The sequence below is a fragment of the Peromyscus eremicus genome, chromosome 16_21 (assembly GCF_949786415.1).
Source record: "Peromyscus eremicus chromosome 16_21, PerEre_H2_v1, whole genome shotgun sequence".
Taxonomy (NCBI): domain Eukaryota; kingdom Metazoa; phylum Chordata; class Mammalia; order Rodentia; family Cricetidae; genus Peromyscus; species Peromyscus eremicus.
Window position 1 is genome coordinate 39,787,293 of NC_081432.1, and position 20,083 is coordinate 39,807,375.

Below are 20,083 nucleotides of genomic sequence, written 5' to 3' on the forward strand. Positions count from 1 at the left end.
ACACAGGCATTAGGACCAAAACTAGCAAGTGTAACTTCATGAAGATGAAAAGCTTCTCCTTAGAATAGAACAGCATCATGTAAAAATTATGGCATGGAAAATGAATAAGCCATTGCCAATTATACATCTGATAGAGGGTTAGCATCTAAACCACAAAGAACTAATAAACTGAATATCAAGAAAACAAATAACATGTTCTAAAAAATGGGGTACAGAACAAAGCAGAGATACACAAATGCCTGAGAAACACTTCAGTAAATGTTCAACATCCTTAGTCATCAATGTAAATGTAAATCAATGCCCCTCTGAGATTTCATTTTACCTGAGTCAAAATGGTCAAGATCAAGAAAACAAATGACAGCTCAGCTGGGGAGTATGCAAGGAAAGGGAAACACTTGTTCCTTCCTGAAGGAAGTGCAAACTTACACTAGGATATGAAGAGGCTTCAAACATTCTTTTTGTACCTCATTATATACCCATTGGCAGCCTGAGACAGAACTCAGTAGGAACATTCTTGAACTCTTGGAAAGTTCAACCTGCCTCTGTCATCTGAATTTTAGGATAAAGATTGTGCCATGATGATGGATCCAATATTTTATGAGAATGAATAATGCAAAGCTACTCTTATACTTATTTTGAGAGAAAGATTTTGTATTTCTACATTTTAATCACTTTAAATAATACTTTTTTTCTAGATAAAGTACCAAAATGCTGTGGGATGGTCTTTCTGTATGCTGTGAATATATGTTGCTCCCATGGGTTAATAAATAATGCTGCGTCGGGCTATGGCAGGGCAGGATGGAACCAGGCAAGAAAACCAAGAGAGATAGAGGAAGAAGAAGAAGGGTGGAGTCAGGGAAGATGCTGCAAGCTGTCAGGGGGAGCAAGATGTAATAAAATACAGGAAAAGCCACGAGGCACATAGACTAATAGAAATGGGTTAATTTAAGATATAATAGCTAGCTAGCAATAAGCCTGAGCCATATATCAAACAGTTTATAATTAATATAAACCTCTGTGTTTTTATTAGGGACCAAGTGGCTGTAGGACACAGGAAAACTTCCATCTACACCAGACTTGAAAAATTGTTTTTAAATGTTAGTGTCCAGAGTAAGAGGGTTTTTTTTTTTTATATTTTTATTATTAAGAAATTTTATATTCATGTTACATAATAACCACAGATTCCCCTGTCCTCCCTCCTTGCACCCCCAGCCTTCCTCCCCAACCCACCCCCCATTCCCATCTCCTCCAAGGCAAGGTCTCCCATGGGGACTCAGCAGAGCCTGGTACATTTAGTTGAGGCAGGCCCAAGCCCTCCCTCATGCACCAAGGCTGCTCAGGGTGTCCCACCACAAGAACTGGGCTCCAAAAAACACCCTCACACACCAGGGACAGATCTCAATTCCACTGCCTGGGGGTCCGCTAAGCAGTTCAAGGCAAACAACTGTCTCACCTATCCAGAGGGCCTAGTCCAGTCCCATGGGGGCTCGACAGCTATTGGTGCACACTTCATGAATTTCCACTAGTTTGGCTGGCTCTCTCTGTACATTTTCCCATCGTGATCTCAATGTCCCTTGCTCATAGAATCCCTTCTCTCTCTTATCAGTTGAACTACTGGAGCTTGGTCTGGTGCTTGGCCATGGATCTCTGCATCTGCTTCCATCAGTTACTGGATGAAGGCTCTATGATGACAGTTACGGTATTCACTAATCTGATTATCAGAGTAGGCCAGATCAGGCACACTCTCAACTATTGCTAGTAGTCTAAGGTGGGGTCATCCTTGTGGATTCCTGGTAACTTCCCTAGCACTCTGTTTCTCCCTGTTCCCATGATGTCTTCATTTATCATGGTATCCCTTTGCTTGCTATCCCACTCTGTCCCTGCTCCAGCTCAAACCTCCCATTGCCTTATGTTCTCATCCCCCATTCCTTGCCCTCCATTACTCCCCCTCACCCTCAGTTTGCTCATGTTGATCTCATCTATTTCTCCTTCACTGTTTGATCTATGAGTCCCTCTTAGGGTCTTCCTTGTTAGCCAGCTTCTCTGGAGTTGTGGGTTGTAGTCTGGTTATTCTTTGCTTTACATCTAGTATCTGTTTATGAGCGAGTACATACCATATTTTTCCTCTTGAGTCTGGGTTTTCATCCATTTGCCTGAAAATTTCATAATATCATTGTTTTTTTACTGCTGACTAGTACTCCATTGTGTGTATGTACCACATTTTCTTTATCCATTCTTCATCTGAGGGGCATTTAGATTGTTTCCAGTTTCTGGCTATTATGAATAATGATGCTATGAACATAGTTGAGCTTGTGTCCTTATGGTATGATTGAGCATTCCTTGGGTATATGCCCAGAGAGTGGTATAGCTGGGTATTGAAGAAGACTGACTCCCAATTTTCTGAGAAACCACCATACTGATTTCCAAAGTGGCTGTATCAGTTTGCACTCCCGCCAACAGTGGAGGAGTGTTCCCCTTCCTCCACATTTTCTCCAACAAAGCTGTCTTCAGTGTTTTTTTTTTGTTGTTGTTGTTTTGTTTTTTGTTTTTTTTTTGTTTTTTGTTTTGTTTTGTTTTTCGAGACAAGGTTTCTCTGTGTAGCTTTGTGCCTTTCCTGGGACTCACTTGGTAGTCCAGGCTGGCCTCAAACTCACAGAGATCTGCCTGGCTCTGCCTCCCGAGTGCTGGGATTAAAGGCTGGGATTAAAGGCGTGCGCCACCACCGCCCAGCATCTTCAGTGTTTTTGATCATAGCCATTCTGACTGGTATAAGATGGTATCTCAGAGTCATTTTGATTTGCATTTTCCTGATGGCTAAGGAAGTTGAGCAATTCCTTAAATGTCTTTTGGCCATTTGAGATTCTTCTGTTGAGAATTCTCTGTTTAGCCCTGTAGCCCATTTAATTGGATTGTTTGGAATTTTGATGTCCAGTTTATTGAATTCTTTTATATATTTTGGAGATCAGCCCTCTGTCAGATGTCAGGTGGGTTGGTAAAGATCTTTTCCCATTCTGTAGTCTGTTGTTTTGTCCTATTGACTGTGTCCTTTGCCCTACAAAAGCTTCTCAGTTTCAGGAAGTCCCATTTATTAATCGTTTCTCTCAGTGTCTGTGCTACTGGTGTTATATTTAGGAAGCAGTCTCCTGTGCCAATGCATTCTAGGCTACTTCCTACTTTCTCTTCACATGTTCAGTGTAACTGGATTTATGTTGAGGTCTTGGATCCACTTGGATTTGAGTTCAGTGCATGGCGACAGATAGGGATCTATATGCAGTCTTCTGCATGTTGACATCCAGTTAACATGTAGTTGACATCCAGTTAACAGTTTTTAAAAGTTAGTATCATGAGTGAAAGATTTTTTAAAAGGTACTTTAAAAACTAATGCTAATTTCTGTGCCCTTCAATACATGGGTTGGATATGTAAGCTATTGATAAGATACCTTAAGTAACATAATGAATAGGTTAGTCTACATATTTAGAGAAGCCTGAAAATTATGTAAGTCATGCTATAAGAAATAAAAATAAAACTACTAATGTTTATTTGTCCAAATATTCCCAAATTTCAAAATCCCTCCACTGTGGTAAAACTATACAAACTAATTTTTCTGTGATTACTTATTTCTTACCACATTTTTGGCTTTCAGAACCATAAAATAATTATTATGTTTTGGTACTTTTCACCATCAACATAGTAATATTGTCATAATTTTATAAAAAAAATTCTAGCCAATTTTTCATCTAAAGTGATGACATTTTGACAACTGCTATATTATACCATTTCAAACTCCACAAAGAAGAAATTCAGCACAAGAATTTACCTCAAGAAGGCATTGATTACCTGAGTTTTCAAATTAGCTGTGTCCTCCATTCCTGTACGCACGGATATCAGTGACTCAGATTCAAAGTGAAGTCTTTGAAGCAAAACACACAACAACAAATAAGTGAGTAGTGGACAAAAGCATTTGTCTTGAATGTTTAGTTATTTGAATAGCAAATGGTGTTTCTGTTGTTATAAGACATCTGTTTTATAAAATTTGTTCAGCTGTTAATTTCTGTCTCCACTTCTCCTAATCTCTGCATTTGTCAAGAAAGAGTTCCACATAGTTCCACATCAAATAGTGTCAGTCAATATATTTGTGGAACCTGAAAATCATTTGTTTTGAAAACTGTCCTGATGATTGCACGCAAATTACAATTAATTGCTCACATACCCTTTAATCATTAATTTAAATAAAGGTAATAGCCCCAAATAAAGCAAAACAATAGTGTCCTCATTCTACTCTATTAATAAAGCACAAAACTATATAACTACTAAATGGCAACCTTCATTCTTGAGCATGGAAAATACCCATTGAAAGGAAACCATCACATCCATTCATTGTAAAACAGCTAATAAAGTCATGAAAAAGATGTGAAATCCTTGAACATTAAAGTTATAAGTGAACAAACAAATGTGCACATTGAGGTTTGAAATCCTCTTATCATGGGTGTTCAAACATTAAAATGTAATAATTCAGTTATTACACTGGTGGAGGCTGATTCAAAAACTACCAAGCACTTAAAAACCTTCATATGTGCTCGGTTGATGGCAGAGACTTCTGGAAAAGCAGATCCCTGGGACTTTTGCCTCTGTTTCCCTCTATGTTCTCTAGATGTCTTCCTTATATAGGATACCACTCCTTGTTCCCTCTTTTGCAGTCTTCAGTGATGCTCTCTGGCCTTTCAATATTCATCCCAGGAAGGTACAGATTCCTGAAAGTACAGGCTCAAAGAACCTGAAAGACAGCTAGTTCCCTGGTTCAGGCAAATAAGCTAAATGGAGGGTCAGCAACACACATCCCAAGCCTAGATATGTTACAAAATTCTATGATTATTTTCTGCAATTCCAATCTGAAAAGGACAGGAATTTGGCAAAGGTAACAGGAAAGGAAGCAGTGGCAGAGGATCACAGATATTTTTCATTTCAGCCCTTGGTTCTGAACATTCTCTAGCCCACCCTCTGTGATACCACATTCCTGTTTTCTATAAAGACTTCAGGTTGCTCAAGTAAGTTTCAACAGAAGAATCTATTTGTCATTTCTATCAATTAAGCACAAAAGGTAGTATAGTTTCCAAAATACATTCAACCCTATCCATTCCCAGATGATTTTCACCATCCTGTGTCTATGTAAATAACTTTATTGTCTTTAAAAAACTAATTACGAGGCCAAACTCTTAGTCCTATTGGCCTCCATGATTTTCCTTTCGAAATTGCCCTTCCCCTGTTAAAGTCATTCAAATCATCCACCATTAGGCTACTTTTAATGCTATTCTTGGAACACTTGACTCATTCCCATATTTTCCTACAGAAATTCTCAATCAAATACTGGTCAGTAAGGACTGGTCTTTTAGTGAAGGAATGCATGGGAATCTAAATTGGGCCATTTGTATTTCCACCTCCATAGAATACTGTGTTTTAATTTTGGCTTCTCCCTCAGAGCAACTGTTTATGTATAATGTTGGATCTAGCATTCTGTGCTCAGGATATTTTTATTAGTTTTCAAAATTCCTTAAAAACTACAAATTTTTCAGATCTGAGATTTTCTAATAAAACAAGAAGCAGTACCTGGCAGTCAAAAATTCTAAACTATAGGTCAAGAAACATGAGGAAAAATAAATGTACAGTAAAAAATTTCAAAATGCCTAGTGTCATGGGGAAACAAAGACTTGATAAAACAAGAAAAAAAAAACCTTCCTGTACCCAGGCAGTCCAGTAGTTTGAAGAGAAAACAAAACTGAGTATAAGTTCATAATGTCCCTTATATAGATGCTCAATTGTATCAACATAACATGGTATATGTGCACATGGACTACCATTCCAATAATGTAATTCCAAGCCTTCTGTCATCTTGCTCATTTCAAACCTATGGCACTACAGACACAATTAAGAGAGGTTCCCCCTCCAATCTTGATAGCAATGTAGTGTCTAAGAACAACTTTCAAAAAGAAAAACTATGGAGTTATAGACAGGTTTCTCAGGAAAACTCTAATCCAGAGTTGACACATAAGGAAAACTGGTTTTCTACATGAGATCATCTCAATGTAGTCACAGGAACAAGAGAATGCACAGGCTGACAGTTCAGTCAAGAGCTGGCAACTTGTTACCTATGGGATCATAGAATTAATCAAACTCTCTGGATGACGTTTACTAAAGTAGTAAGACACTTAGTCACAAGGATATAAAAGCTTTAAAATGTATGATTATATTAATGCATCATGGACACTAAATAAATCAGATGGAATCAGTGAAGAACACAATATTCAATAAACATTAGTTCTTTTTCTGCTTCTAATTATAAGTTAACATTCATATTCAAAGACCTTAAAATCTTACCCTGATGAAAAGACATCTTCAGGCTGATTTCCTATAATTGAATGAAAAGTAGACATATTTCATTCGATTATATTAGTCTATAAAATGTCATAGGGTAAATCTTCTAGAGTAAAAAGTCTTCTAGGGTAAATAATAACTATGGTACTGGAATATAACAAATGCATCAGGAAATCTTCACCTCGTTTGGATTTATTGAATAAAAGAATGAAAGAAATTATCAGCATTTGATACCTCAAAGTAGGTGACCATGTATACTGACAACAATTCCAACTAGTGGCAAATAGTGTCATTGCCAGAATCAGTGCCTATCATAAATAAATAGCAAAGAGAGTAGTTTTCTGGAAGAACGGTACCAGGATCAATTTGAAGACAGCATAAATATTTTTTTTGTTATAACACAACAAATATTCCCCAGATACACAGCTGCAATCCTTCAGGTAGAGATGAAACAACCTATCAGAGAGAACCTGAGGCAATGATCATTGTACTTATCAATCTCCCCTAAAATTATGGAAACCTATCTGGACAAGGTTTCTCATAAAGACTTGCAAGGTATCAGAAAAGAGAGGTAAGGTGAAATCAATGCTGCCTACCCTCCCGATCTCCTCTGTGGTTAGGTTCTAATGAGCTCTTTTAGATATGGTGTAGTTCTCATACTTACCTATGATGCAATAAGGTAGAAACTCAATTGCTCTTGTCACCTTTGGACATAACTACTGGTAAGATCCCCTCCTTAAGAATATATCTATTCTGCACATGGCTAAAATACAGAAGATTAAAAGTATGTACTAGGAAGGCTAGGTCAGAGAAAGTTGCTTTGGAGGTTTGTTTATTATAAAACTATCAATCCATATGTAGGTATCTACATATATATCACTTAATAACTCACTTAAGGTCTTTCTACTGGGATAGAAACCTAGTTCCCTATGGTGGTATTTTATTTGTGCTGAAATGCGATTTTATTTGTATGTTAATAAAGATGCCTGGAGATCAGAAGTAAAACCGAGCCATTAAGCAGAAGTCAGGTGGTGGTGGCACATACCCTTAATCCAATCCCATAGCAGGCAGAGTCTCTGTGTGGTCAAGGACACAGCCAAGGAGTGGTGACCTGAACCCTTAATCCCAGTACCAACCATAGAGACCTGGAGGTCTGTATAGACAGGCAGTGACAGGAAAGTCATGTGGTTGGGTTTAGAGCCAATGAGAAGGCAGAACAGAAAGGCAATAAAAAGACAAGTCACACAGGAAGAAGGTCTCTCTCTCTAGAGAAGAGACAGCAGCCAGGTATTAAGATAAGGCTGTCTTGGCTCTTCACTAGTGCTCTGATCTCTTGGACTTTTAACTCTGTATTTGGCTCTGTGTTTCTTATTTACTAAGACCATTTAGAATTTTGTCTACAGTTCTCCTTTTATATAAAATAAGAAAGACCACACATGGTGAGATCCTATTGACATTACCCTTGAGAAAGTATCTTCCCATGGAAAATGAAGACTAGAAATGTGCCCAAGTGGCAGAGCACCTGTCTTGCAAAAATAGGGTAAAAGTTAAAATGGGGTTGTGGATGGATAGTCAAGTATTCTCTGGTGTATGAGTGGCTTCATATTTACTGATAAACACTATAGATATTAACCGCACACAATAAAAACAGAATTTAAATCTGGAATTAGTAGACTAGTTTCTTCTTTTTTTCCCCAAAGAAGAGGTTCATGATTTGCTTCATGTGTAGTATTCACATTCTAAAGGTTACTGCATATGGGAAAAAATCATGTGAAAGACTTGACTACAGTTTGGAAAAGTATGACCTCTAGAGATTGCCTTTTGGCAGTCAAGGGTCAGTTTGGCAACACAAAGCAGGAAGACAAAAATAAACAAAAATAAAAATAAAAATAGGGTCATTGGAGTAGCAAATACATAGAGTACCTCCTTCTTAAAGTATGAAACCTTGAGTTCAACACCTCACAGATAAGAATATTAATTTCTAATTATACATTTAGGAACCAGACCGTTGCCATACAGTAGAGCCAGAAGTAATAACCATGTATATAAACATTTCAGTAACACTATATGATGTATTTGTTTAAATGAAAGAATTTGAATACAAAATTACCATTATTTTAGGTTTTGTGCCACCTTTATTGAATAAGTCTCTTTTTTTTGTCACCCCCCAAAAAACTGCCCTCAGTAAACTCACACCTGCTCCAGATCCAAGCTGACAACCCTCTTTGTTTGTGAGCCACCATTGTTGGGCAATTCTCTTTTTCCATTTCCCATCCTATTATCTACTACTACTATCTCCAAACCCACATGCCTTGCTTGAGAAATGCAGCAGGCATGGCCACCATGTTTCCTAGCTACCTTTGCTAGCTAGGTGGCTATTTCATTTTCTCTGGAAGCCAACAATCCTATTCCAGACCCAAAGCTGTGAACCCTCTGTTGCAGGAATCCTAAATGTTATTTTAATTAAAAAAAATGGAGCCAGATATTGGGGAAAATGCTGAAAGATCAGAGAAACAAAGAAACAAGTCATAGCCAAGTCTAACCTCGCCAACTCCAGGAATCCTCTGACTGAATGCCTCTGAGTCCTCAGCTGAAAGCGCTCCAGCTGAAAAGCCTCTAGACAAAAGGGGTTCCAGCCAAAAAGCCTTTAGTTCCTGTCTCCTCATGCCTTATATACCTTTCTCCACCCAGCCATCACTTCCTTCCTAGTGTTGGGATTAAAGGCATGTGACTTCCCAGTAATGGGATTAAGGGTTGGTGCCACCACTGCTTGGCTCTGTTTCTCTCCTAGACTGATTAAATCTCATGTAGTCCAAGGTGGATATAACTCACAGAGATCCAGATGGATCTCTGCCTCCCGAGTGCTAGGATTAAAGACGTGTGGCACCACTGCCTGACCTCTATATTTAATCTAGTGGCTTGTTCTGTCCTCTTATCTTCAAGCAAATTTTATTAGAGTACACAATATATCACAACCTTTTCTGGGTAAGTCACTTCTTCCCTGTTCTGCCCCCACATTTTTTGTTTGTGGCTGTCACCATACACAGAAGACTAGGACCAGATCAATGGCTGCAATAGATATAATACTGAAAATTTCAGCATCCCAATTAGAAAGTTCAGAGAAAAACCTTACCAATATAACAAATCAAACAAAAGATAGAATATGAGAATCTAAAGAAAAAGTAGAAAATCTATAATTAATTAGCAAATAAAAAAAAAAGAAAAAAAGCCATGCTAGAAGACCAGGCAAGAAATTTGAGATACTATCAAAGGCTCAAATCTTTGAATTCTATTGGCATACATGAGGAAACAGTATTCTCAATCAACAGCATAGACAAGATTAATAGAAAGATCACAGAGGAATTCTTCATCCAAGTAAGGAAATATATATACACACTGATACAAGAATCAAACAAAACCCAACCAGACAAGATCAGAAAAAGAAAACTCCAAAGCATATGATAGTAACACCACCAAATATACAAGACTAGGAAAAATATTGAAAGCTTAAGAAAAGAAAGTATACAAGTCATTTAGAAATGAACATGCCCAGGGCAACAGCTGAATTATTAAATAAAACTCTGAAAAGCAGAAGAGCCTGAAGCAATGAACTTCAAATACTACAAGTCCATGCATGTCAACCAGGACTCATGTGCCCAGTGAATCTGTCTGCCATAGCTGAAGAGGAAACACTTCCATGATACAAGCAGCCTGAAACAGTCATAGCAAATAATAAATTCTAAACAGACTACTAAATGTAATACTTCTAACTGAAGAGAGGAGTAAGTACAAGAGGAGACTTTTAGAAAGAAAACAAGCAAAGCTATAATTTAAGGAAATACAAAGGGCATCTAACAACACAAAACAACAGGAAAATAAAACACTGCAATCTAAGTACAACTTTCAATAACGAATCCAGATATCAATGGCCTCAACACTCCAGTCAAAAGACAAAGGCTACCTAAACAAATTAAGAAACAAAATCCAACTATCTATTGTCTATGAAAAGTCCCATCTTAGTTTAAAAGTCAAGCACCCTCTTACAATGAATGGATGCAAAATGTATTCTCAAAATGTATTCTAAGCAAACACTGTCAGGAAGCAAGCAGGTGTCGGCATACCTGAAAAATCATTTTCAAACTAAAATGAAGCAGAAGAGACAAAGATGTGCACTTCATACTAATTAAAGTGTCAACAAATACAAAATAGAATACTTACACACACACACACACACACACACACACACACACACATATATATATGCAGGTGCACCCAACTTCACAAGAAACCTCATGGAACAAAAGGCACAGATCAACACAGACGCAATAACATTATGTGATTGCAAACACCGATTTTTCCAATTGATTGGTCATCCAGCCCAAATACATACAATCTCAGAATTAAATGACATCTTCCTTCAATTGACCTAACCAATAATTAAATATTCCACCTCAACACCAAAGAATATATATTCCACTCAGCAGCACAAAGAGGCTCCTCTTAAATAGAGCATATGCCTAGAGACAAAGGAAACTTTAAGAAATACGGAAAATTGAAATAATGCCATGTATAGTATGCAACCATTGAGTCATAAAAGTTAAAATTGACAGCAAAATAAACTCCAGTATGCATATAAACAAATAAATGACCTAATGATCCAAGTCAAGAATTTGAAGAAAAACAAACAAGAACAAACCAAACCCCCAAACAGTAGATAGTAAGAAATAATAAAAAGTAAATGAATTAAATAGAAAAAAAGAAAACTGTACAAAGAACTAATGAATCTAATAGCTATTTTTCTGAGAAGATAAAGATGACCCACTGACTCCTTCATCAAGATTCTCTTGAGTCCCACACCAGAATGTAGACATGAAGCAGAGATCAGCAGAGTCTAGGGATCCCAGTCTCAGTTGATAAATCAACATTACAACTCCAGCATCTCTAGCTCAGGGAACATCACAGAACAGGCAGAGGGAAAGACTGCAAACATCAGGAAGTCTGCTGTGAAACAGTCTCTCATGGAAATGGCTACATTAACAAGATCTGAACAGAGACAATATCAATAGACATGCTAAGGAAGAAGTAGGGAGGAATCTCCGAGGGCCATGCTCCTGGACAAGGAATTGCAGGAAACTAATGACTGCTGAGATAGGGATAGTGAGTCTCTCTCAGACAGGAACCCCTAATTGCTTGACTGATGAAATTGTAGTCAGCACTGAAACCATGTAACTACAAACAAGAAAACTGAACTCAGTAGGTTGTAGTTACACATTTGTTTCTCTGTGTGTTAATGAGTGCATTGAAGAGTAATTATAAGGGAAGAAGAGACTATCAATTTGAGACCTGCGGGGACATGGAAGAAGCGGGAGTGTGGGGAGAGTGCTGGAGGGAAGAAAGGGAAGTGGGAAAGTGATCTAATTGTACTTTAGTTAAAATCTATAGAAAAGAAAACATTCCTTTAATAACATACACAGGAAAGGAAATCATAAAAGGATTGAATATTGTGTCTTGTTTAGCCATACAAATCATGTTTTCTATGATATGTATGACAAAGTAATTGTGTTCACTTACTGCAATGCATTCATTTTTACTGTAAGAAAATAATGTGGGTTTTTTTTTATAATGTGTGTGGGTAGCTAAGAAGACAACTTAGAAGTTAACAGCATGCTTTGCTCTTCAAGAGGACCTGTGTTCTGCTCTCAGAACCTATGTGGTATTTTACAATCACCTGTAACTCCAGTTCCAAAGAATACAACACCATCTTCTCTCTCCCACAAGCACCAGACATGAACATGGTGCACATGCCTGGTGTACATGCAGGCAAAAGCACTCACACATGAAATAAAATAAACAAATAAAATGAATTACAATACAGTGTAGTGGAACTATTAATGAAGTAGACACTATGTCAACGTTTTTAGAAAAAAAAATGTATGAAGTACACTAAAATGTGCTGTGGGCTGGGGAGAGGCTGGCATCTCATCACAGTATGGTAATTTAAAAAATATTTTTACATGCAAGTATGTAATTCTGGTGCAAAACTGAGAAACTTTTTAACCAAGCAGTTTCATACAACTAATTTCTTAAACAATTCAGCCGTCAATAGGCACTTGGTTTTTAAAACTGCCTAGGAGGAGCTGGAGAGAGGAATGTAAAGGAGGAAAGGATATTAATTCTATCATAATTTAAATGCATTTTAAAAATAAAAACTGCTCTTTGCAAGTGAAGGGGAAGGGGAACACTCATCCACTCACCCAAAAGGTAAGGGCATACAAACATATAACCACTATGGAAATCTGTTTGGCCATTATTCAAGAAGCTGGTTATGGATCCACCTCAAGATCCAGCTACACCATTCTTGGGTATATACCCAGATAATATCTAATTACAGAGAATTGAAAAATTCTAAATGCAACATTTTTAATCTAAAGAAGGGCTACAGAGAAGGAAACTTCAAAAGACTTACGTGTGAAGGTATTTTGTTGTTTCCAGAGAAGTAAGTCGTGCTGAATAATCACCATTTTTCTGCCAAGTATGGAAATGGTGGTAAACAACGTTATTATTTTAATATGGATGGAAAACCATTTATCAATATATTAAATATTTAAGATATTTCAAAGACAATATAAGATTCCATCAAGTCATCTGGACATACCCTTCGAATTTATTAGTTCTAAAAGATTTTACAAAGTGTCTCATTTTAGAAGGAAAGAACAGTGTGAGATGGTGTAGATTTACTATGGTTCAAACCATCTGGATTAACTTGACAGGATGGAAAATGCCCTAATATAGGAAGGAGTCCTAAGTATTCTTGCTCTGGGAAAGTGTTTCCTTAGGCTCCAACTTAAGTTTCCAAAACTCAGGATTTCCCTACTTTAGTTTAAAAGTTTGCTATGAAAATTTCACCACCTAAAAACAGGCACAGAAATAGCAAAGCAGTATCTAACTTGCTTCTCAGTCTTGATCTGATTAGAATCCTAAATGAAAGCACTCTGTAATTCATGAATGGACCTATTATCAAATGCTACAGAATTCAGAATTTGATATTACTGAAATAAAGAGTAAGCCCATGGTGAGAACACTAATGAATTCCAAGACATAGGTTGCTCTATTGCTGGTCTTCCTTTAGCCAAGAAGGAAACAATGATCTGAGTTTTGTCATAATGATCCTGAATCGCCATGCTTACCATCAACCTACACGGAAGACAAAAATCATTTTTTATACATGTTATAAGTATACTCATGGGCTGTGATGGGGCTTAAATACTGAATACAGTTAATATAATTTAGATTCACAGAATTGTATTCCGTGTCTTCCTTCTGAGGCAGAGTTGTGAAATATCCTGAAATCTTGAGGTAAAGATTCAAGTATCTTGAAAAATGTTCCTTTTCACAGAAAAAGCACTTAGTGGGCCAATCACTTTCTGTCATCTTCCCTGGGAAAGGCGCTAGAGGTCTGTCACAAACACAGATTGTGCTACAGAGGATGATACAAAGGAACCCTTGCCTACAGATTACTATGAAAGCAAGCTCTGGCCTCTTTCTGCAAGTGCTTGGATTCATGGGATAATTTAGTATATCTGCAAACCCATTTGATGGCTGAAAAGAGAGACTCCTCCAAAGTATCGTGCCATGATGGTCTTCTAGGATACTGGAGTGCTTTGAATAAGTGATAAGGTTCAGATGCCTAGCAACAGCTTTGGAGAAATCTTAAGAGTTTTAGCTGCCAGAGAACACTGTTATATTAGGAGAAAATTTGAATTTTCAAGCACATAGTTGAATTTTCAACTACCCTTTCCTCATGGCTCCATAACTATTATGATAAAGATACAGATCAGTAGGTACAACCTGATAATCAAGTTTATTTAACACTGGACTAAAAGACAGGTGTAATCACATTAAATCCCCATGAATAAATGCTTCCTAAGTTTTCCTCATGTATGCCATATCTATCTGATATATGTAGGAATTTTTACTTTCTTGGACTGAGGGAGCATGTTAGATTGTTGAGCATTCAGGTAATAAGTTCGATGAAATATTTGGAAGATAAGTGTGAAGATTTTCTATCAAACTACAAATGTTTAGATTCAAAGAAGTAACTCAAAAACTAAAATTCTGTGCCATGCATTGCTTTATTTTTGGAACGACCAGAGCATGCTGGGATCTTGAAAGATAAAGATATTAAGGCTTCCAAAAGAGAGTTTAGCCATGAAGTTGAGTGGTAAAATAAACGCCTCATACATTCAAGCCCCTGAGTGTGATTCTCAGCATCATCATAGATCAGTCTTGAGATTAAGACTCTTGCACACCCGTTGCTATTCTGACCAATCTATCCCTTTGCTTGTCTCATGGCAAGTGGAGTTGACTAAAATGCTTCCATTCCAAAAGCATTTAAATAATGAAGTCACGCTTGGTTAAAATACAACATTGGTAAATATTTCATGTCTAAATTTAGTTTCAATTAGCGTTTTAACTTCTGGACTTACGTTTTGCGTTTCCCCATAATGGCATAATAAAGAGCATTCCATCCAAATGTGTCCTTTAACTGGTGATCAACACCTTTCTTCAGTAAAATTTCAACCATAATGTCATAATCCCATCTAACAGCATACATGAGTGTTGTTCTAGAATGACAGAGGCAATTCAATTACTTAAATGGTGAACTGTATACATTTTACCATATAAGTATAAGGCCTTTGTGTGTAGAATGGACCATTAACTAAGTAGCCTTAAGCATCCTGAAAGCAGAGTTCAGATTCCTAAAATATGTCCAAGGCTAAAACTAGAAAACAAGCAGAAAACTTCTTAGCCCACTATGATACTTTATAGAGTAGAATTTGTATTTTAAATTGTTTATGGTGAATAACTGTTTGGAGAAAATTGACCAGAAGTACAGAAAGCTTTATATGAAAAAGAACACCATTTCCTTCCTATTCTATTAAAATACAATTCACTGTTAAATATGGAATCGCAATTTGCGTAAAATGATAGTAATAATGTTATCAAATAATTTTAATGTTAAAAATGAATGTTTTCAATTCCTGATACTAATATCATGCCATATATGTAAGTTTACAACTACCATTCATGTATCATCCTTCTCTGCACACCACCAAAAGTATTTGAAGATTAAAGGGTGTTCACAAGGTTGTGTGATTACAAACTTGAAAACACTGGAACTGACACTGTAAATGTACAATCTAATATAAATGCTATCAACTCATAGAAGATCATATGGCAGTCAAAATAAAAATCAAAATAAAAACCTCTCATTATGAAAGGGAATATGAACCTGACTATCGTTCTTTGGCATAACCATTTCATGTAATAGATATTTTTAGATATGTAACTGATGTTTTATTGACTTTTTCTAATCTAGTCCCATAACACATTTGAAATGAATGATTTTTACTATTCTAGACTATTTTCAACACAAGTAGTGTTTTAAAAATGCAAAGTGTAGTACCTTAGATATTGATCAGATGCCTGAAGATTCGCACCGTGTGTGATTAGGTGTGCTGCCATGCGGGGTTTCCTTTCTCGGAGTGCTAGCAGCAGAGGGGTCAACCCATCCTGTAATGATATCAATTAATCATTCGCAATACCGCATATTTCACAACTGAACTGAAAATCATATATGTAGCCCTGTGATCGTAATGTTTACCATAGACTTGACCACAGTAGTCTTTTCCTTATTAGCCTAATGCACCTGCTAACGATCCTCAAGATTGCAATGTTCTAACCATGGCTACGGTTGTCACAAAGTCCTCTAGTCCATTACAGAACTCATGTGACACCCATGGACCTGTGGTTCCTGTCACAGAAGTTGTCATGGTACTTTGAAGCCATGGCACTCTCCCCTCAGAGTTTATCTGAAGAGACACACACCGACACACAGTGGCAAAGGTGTTAGATCCTAAGTTGCATGGATGAGCAAAATTGTCTTTTCTATGTCAGAAATTCTCCTGTATTTCAAAAGACAGTTATGTGGCAGATGTAGCATTTCCCAACAGAAAAATTCAATTAAGGACGATGACAAAACTATGGAATTGTCCAGTATTTAAAACCTGATTTCTGAAGTACTGTTTGGCAAATCTTCTGTGGGGCAAATATCAGTCAGCAACAGCAGAAGTTGTTTCACAGGCACAATTCTCAGAGTATTGTAATGATGTGGTATTTGCTGAGGACACAGAGGAAGCTCTTCGTGATTCTCCATTCAGGAAGGGCCAAGGGTAACAATGTCTGCCTCTTGCTCGGAACAGGTCACCAAAGAAATGACCTCAAAATGAGTAAGATCTCAAAGAATCTTTTTTTTTTTTTTTTTTTTTTTTTTGAACTCACAAAGATCCGCCTGTCTCTGCCTCCCGAGTGCTGGAATTAAAGGCGTGTGCCACCACCGCCCAACTCAAAGAATCTTTGATTGCTTACCTTGAAATGTATTCTGTCCTGTTACAAGTTGAAAACGGTCTTAGTGTTTAGAAAATCCAGTACATTTTTAAAATGTTTTTTATTTATATTATTTTTAGACAATTTCCTACACGAGATCTGTATTTACATAGTTTCTACACCCTCACTCCTCCAACTCCCCCTAACTCCCTCTGAAATTCAGGACCTGTTTTTTATTACTGTCACACACATGTGTATTATGTACAACCTACTGGTTCCATGTAATGTGAGCAGACTCTCTTTTTTATGTCTCTGCCTCTCCTTTTCTCTTTCCCTCCCCCTCTGTCTCTCTCTTCCTGTATGTGTGTTGGTTTGTGTGTGTGTGTGTGTGTCCATGTGTGTGCATGTGCATGTGTGTAAGTGTGTGTGTTTAAGCATGGCCACTGTGGTTGGATAAACTATTGAGGAGTTTAGAGTGTATCCCTGGAGAAAATTGAATTCTACCCTCAGCAGTTATGGATAATGGGCAACTCTTGATTTACGAGTGTAGTTTTGAAGTTTCCCCTATCAAGTGTTTGCATGTCAACTGGTGTTTTCCTTGTGCACGTCTTCTTTAGGCAACCATATTATTGAGATTTCATAGATGAATTATCCCTTTTGTATCTAGAAGACACTTTTCTGCAACAGTCATCCTGGTCACTGAAACTCAGAGTTTTTGTTTGTTTGTTTGTTTGTTTGTTTTTTCAGAACTTTCTTTCTCAGTGTCACCCGAAACTTAAGTGTGGGTGTTGTATTGTAGATGTAGGATTGTGGTAGGCACCCATGGTCCTTTGGTCTTTGCATTTTCACTAGTTGTGGATCTCTGTTATACTCTGTATTTGCTGCATTTTAATCATCATTGTATCTAAGTCCAATTTACTGAGTGACTGTACTGTACTATAGCTAGTGCATACAGATCTGTGTAATGGAAGTTTTAGAGATGGGCAAGGCATTGCTTTCTTTCTGGTTTATATTTTGCTTAGAAAACAACCTAAGCAGGAATCAAAATAGAGCAATAATTTAAAAGTATTTTAAACATTAGAATTCAGAAATGAAGACACAACCGTAATCCCATCAATAGAGTGCAGGGTATTATTGCAGGAAGATCGTGACTTCTAGGAGAGTCTGGGCTACATAGTGAAACCCTATCTAAAAAATTAATATTGGAAGTCTATGATGATTTTAGGATCATCAATATCAGTGAGATTAAAACGATGTATTGTAATTTACATGAAGTTATGCAACAAGGGGTGAAAAAGCCTTGCCCAACTGCACAGCTAACAAAATACACAGTGCCAGGCAGGTAAAAATTCCCTAGACTTTTTGGGAGTTCCAGAGATTTCCCAAACAATATGAGCTACTGCCAGTGCTCTTGGTTGCCTCCAGTCACTTAAGTGTAAGATCTTGCTACAAAAGACACCAAATCCTTTGGAGAAAAGACTAGCAGGAATAAAGCTGGAACTAACCCAGTGATTCCTACCCAAGTACTAGCTTCCTGTGGTGCTCTGCAAACTGCCAAGGGAGAAAAGGAATCTTCAGACATCCTAAATTTATATCAAACACTAAGAAATAAGGCTAGTAGACTGAAACACCTGTATCGGCAAAGCAGGTGAAATGGGGGAATACAGCTCTGGTTTGTTAGCAAATAAAACACACTTGGAGGTTGGATTGTGGAAGTACCTCCTGCAGGGAACCATTCCATCATAGGGGCTCAAAAGCAAAATGATTTGATTTGTTATAGTCAGGATGAAGCATAGTTTTAAAAATTCTCCTAGAGATTGAGCGTGCACTGCATTCCTGGAGAAAACGGAGGTTATGAATGGACTGCGCTGTTCCATAGCCCTTGGGATTGTTTACTAAAATTTTAACCTCTGCTGCATGCATACTAATGGATGTGTGGAAATCAAGTGCTTGTAGTGCAATGTACCGTGCTTCAGTTGCAAATATTCCGTCTGTGATAGCAGTTTGAAGGTGAAGTGTCACCCACAGCCTGAAGTGATTTATATCCCAGCACAGCTTGTCAATATTTTGGGTAGGTGTTGAAGCTTTTGGAATTGGATATTTGACGGGTGTGATATTGGTATGTAGGCAGTTTTGGGGTACACCTATTCTGAGTTTTTCAAGAGGCCACTGATTCTGTTTCTGTGGAGATATGAGGAGGAAGGAAGGATTACAAGTTCCTGATACCACAGACAAAGCTATACCCAGCTGCCTATAGGAAGTTATCTTGATGGCTAACCAATGAAGAGAACCCAGCCCCTGGTGGGTGGCACCACAGCCTTGTTTCAGAACATGGCTGTGTAAGAATTTACAGAGATAGCTGCAGAGTAAGCAAACAGGCATCCTGGACTCATTCATTTCTCCCTCTCTTGAGGATAGATGATATGTCAACAGCTTTCTCAAGATCCTGATTCTGTGCTTTGCCCAGTAATACACAGTAACTTGGAAATGTAAGTCAAATAATCCTTTTAGTCCATTATCTATTTTTATAAATATTTTCCATGGCTCCATAAAAGTAAGCTAAATTCTCTAATACTGATTTCAATAAATTAACATTTACTTCTCCCCCTTTGGAAATAATTTTGAGAGCTATATTCAATGCAATTTAATCGTATTCACCCCTTCCCTTTCACTACTTTCCAAATGCACCCCTCTTCTGTACCCACCCATCTTTCTAACCTTATTGATATAAACCTCCTCTCAAGTCTCTGGGGTCACTGTAGAAGATCAAGTTAAAGCTTGTAAGAGCCAGGTCCACTGGATGACCAAAAGCAAAGAGTGTCTCATGGGCACACCAGCGTAGATGTTCATATGACATCACAGTCACCGTGAAAACATTCAGAAGACCGTGGGAAGCTCAAGTGACACAAAATGTCATTATGCAGGCAGGAATTTAGCATGAAGTTCTGCTCTGAGCTGAGAACTTCTTGACAGTTATAGCTGCTAGGACTGGATAGTCCTTTTCATTTAAAGGTGTGGCCTGGGTGGACTGAGCATGCTCCAGCGGATGGTCACATACCCAAGAGTATGTGGGCAGCACGAATTGGACTCAATGGGGGTAAAAAACAAACTATAACAACATATCAATACTTAGATGGATACCGATCAAGTTATTTCAAAGTGCCAGTCAAGTAACACTTCAACTTCTAAACGTGAAAAAAATTGGACCAAGATATGACAACTGTTAAAGCATATAGTTTTCAAATACTTGGGAATTCAATTTAGAAAATCTTTACCTTTGTAGTATCTTCAATGTTTCCCCCAAATTCAAGAAGACTGCTGGCAATA

General features: G+C 37.5%; 1 protein-coding gene across 1 annotated transcript in view; it reads right to left on the minus strand.

Moving 5' to 3' along the window:
- Window positions 1-20,083, minus strand: part of LOC131893726 (SUN domain-containing protein 2-like) — a 78,536-nt gene extending 58,453 nt beyond the window's left edge. The window contains exons 1-6 of the mRNA XM_059243834.1: window positions 20,032-20,083; window positions 15,837-15,943; window positions 14,857-14,994; window positions 12,837-12,895; window positions 6,374-6,404; window positions 3,839-3,911 (exon numbers count right to left, since the gene is read on the minus strand). Of these exons, the coding sequence (XP_059099817.1) occupies window positions 3,839-3,911; window positions 6,374-6,404; window positions 12,837-12,895; window positions 14,857-14,994; window positions 15,837-15,895 (360 nt within the window). The 5' untranslated portion in view covers window positions 15,896-15,943; window positions 20,032-20,083. The remainder of the gene's footprint in view (window positions 1-3,838; window positions 3,912-6,373; window positions 6,405-12,836; window positions 12,896-14,856; window positions 14,995-15,836; window positions 15,944-20,031) is intronic.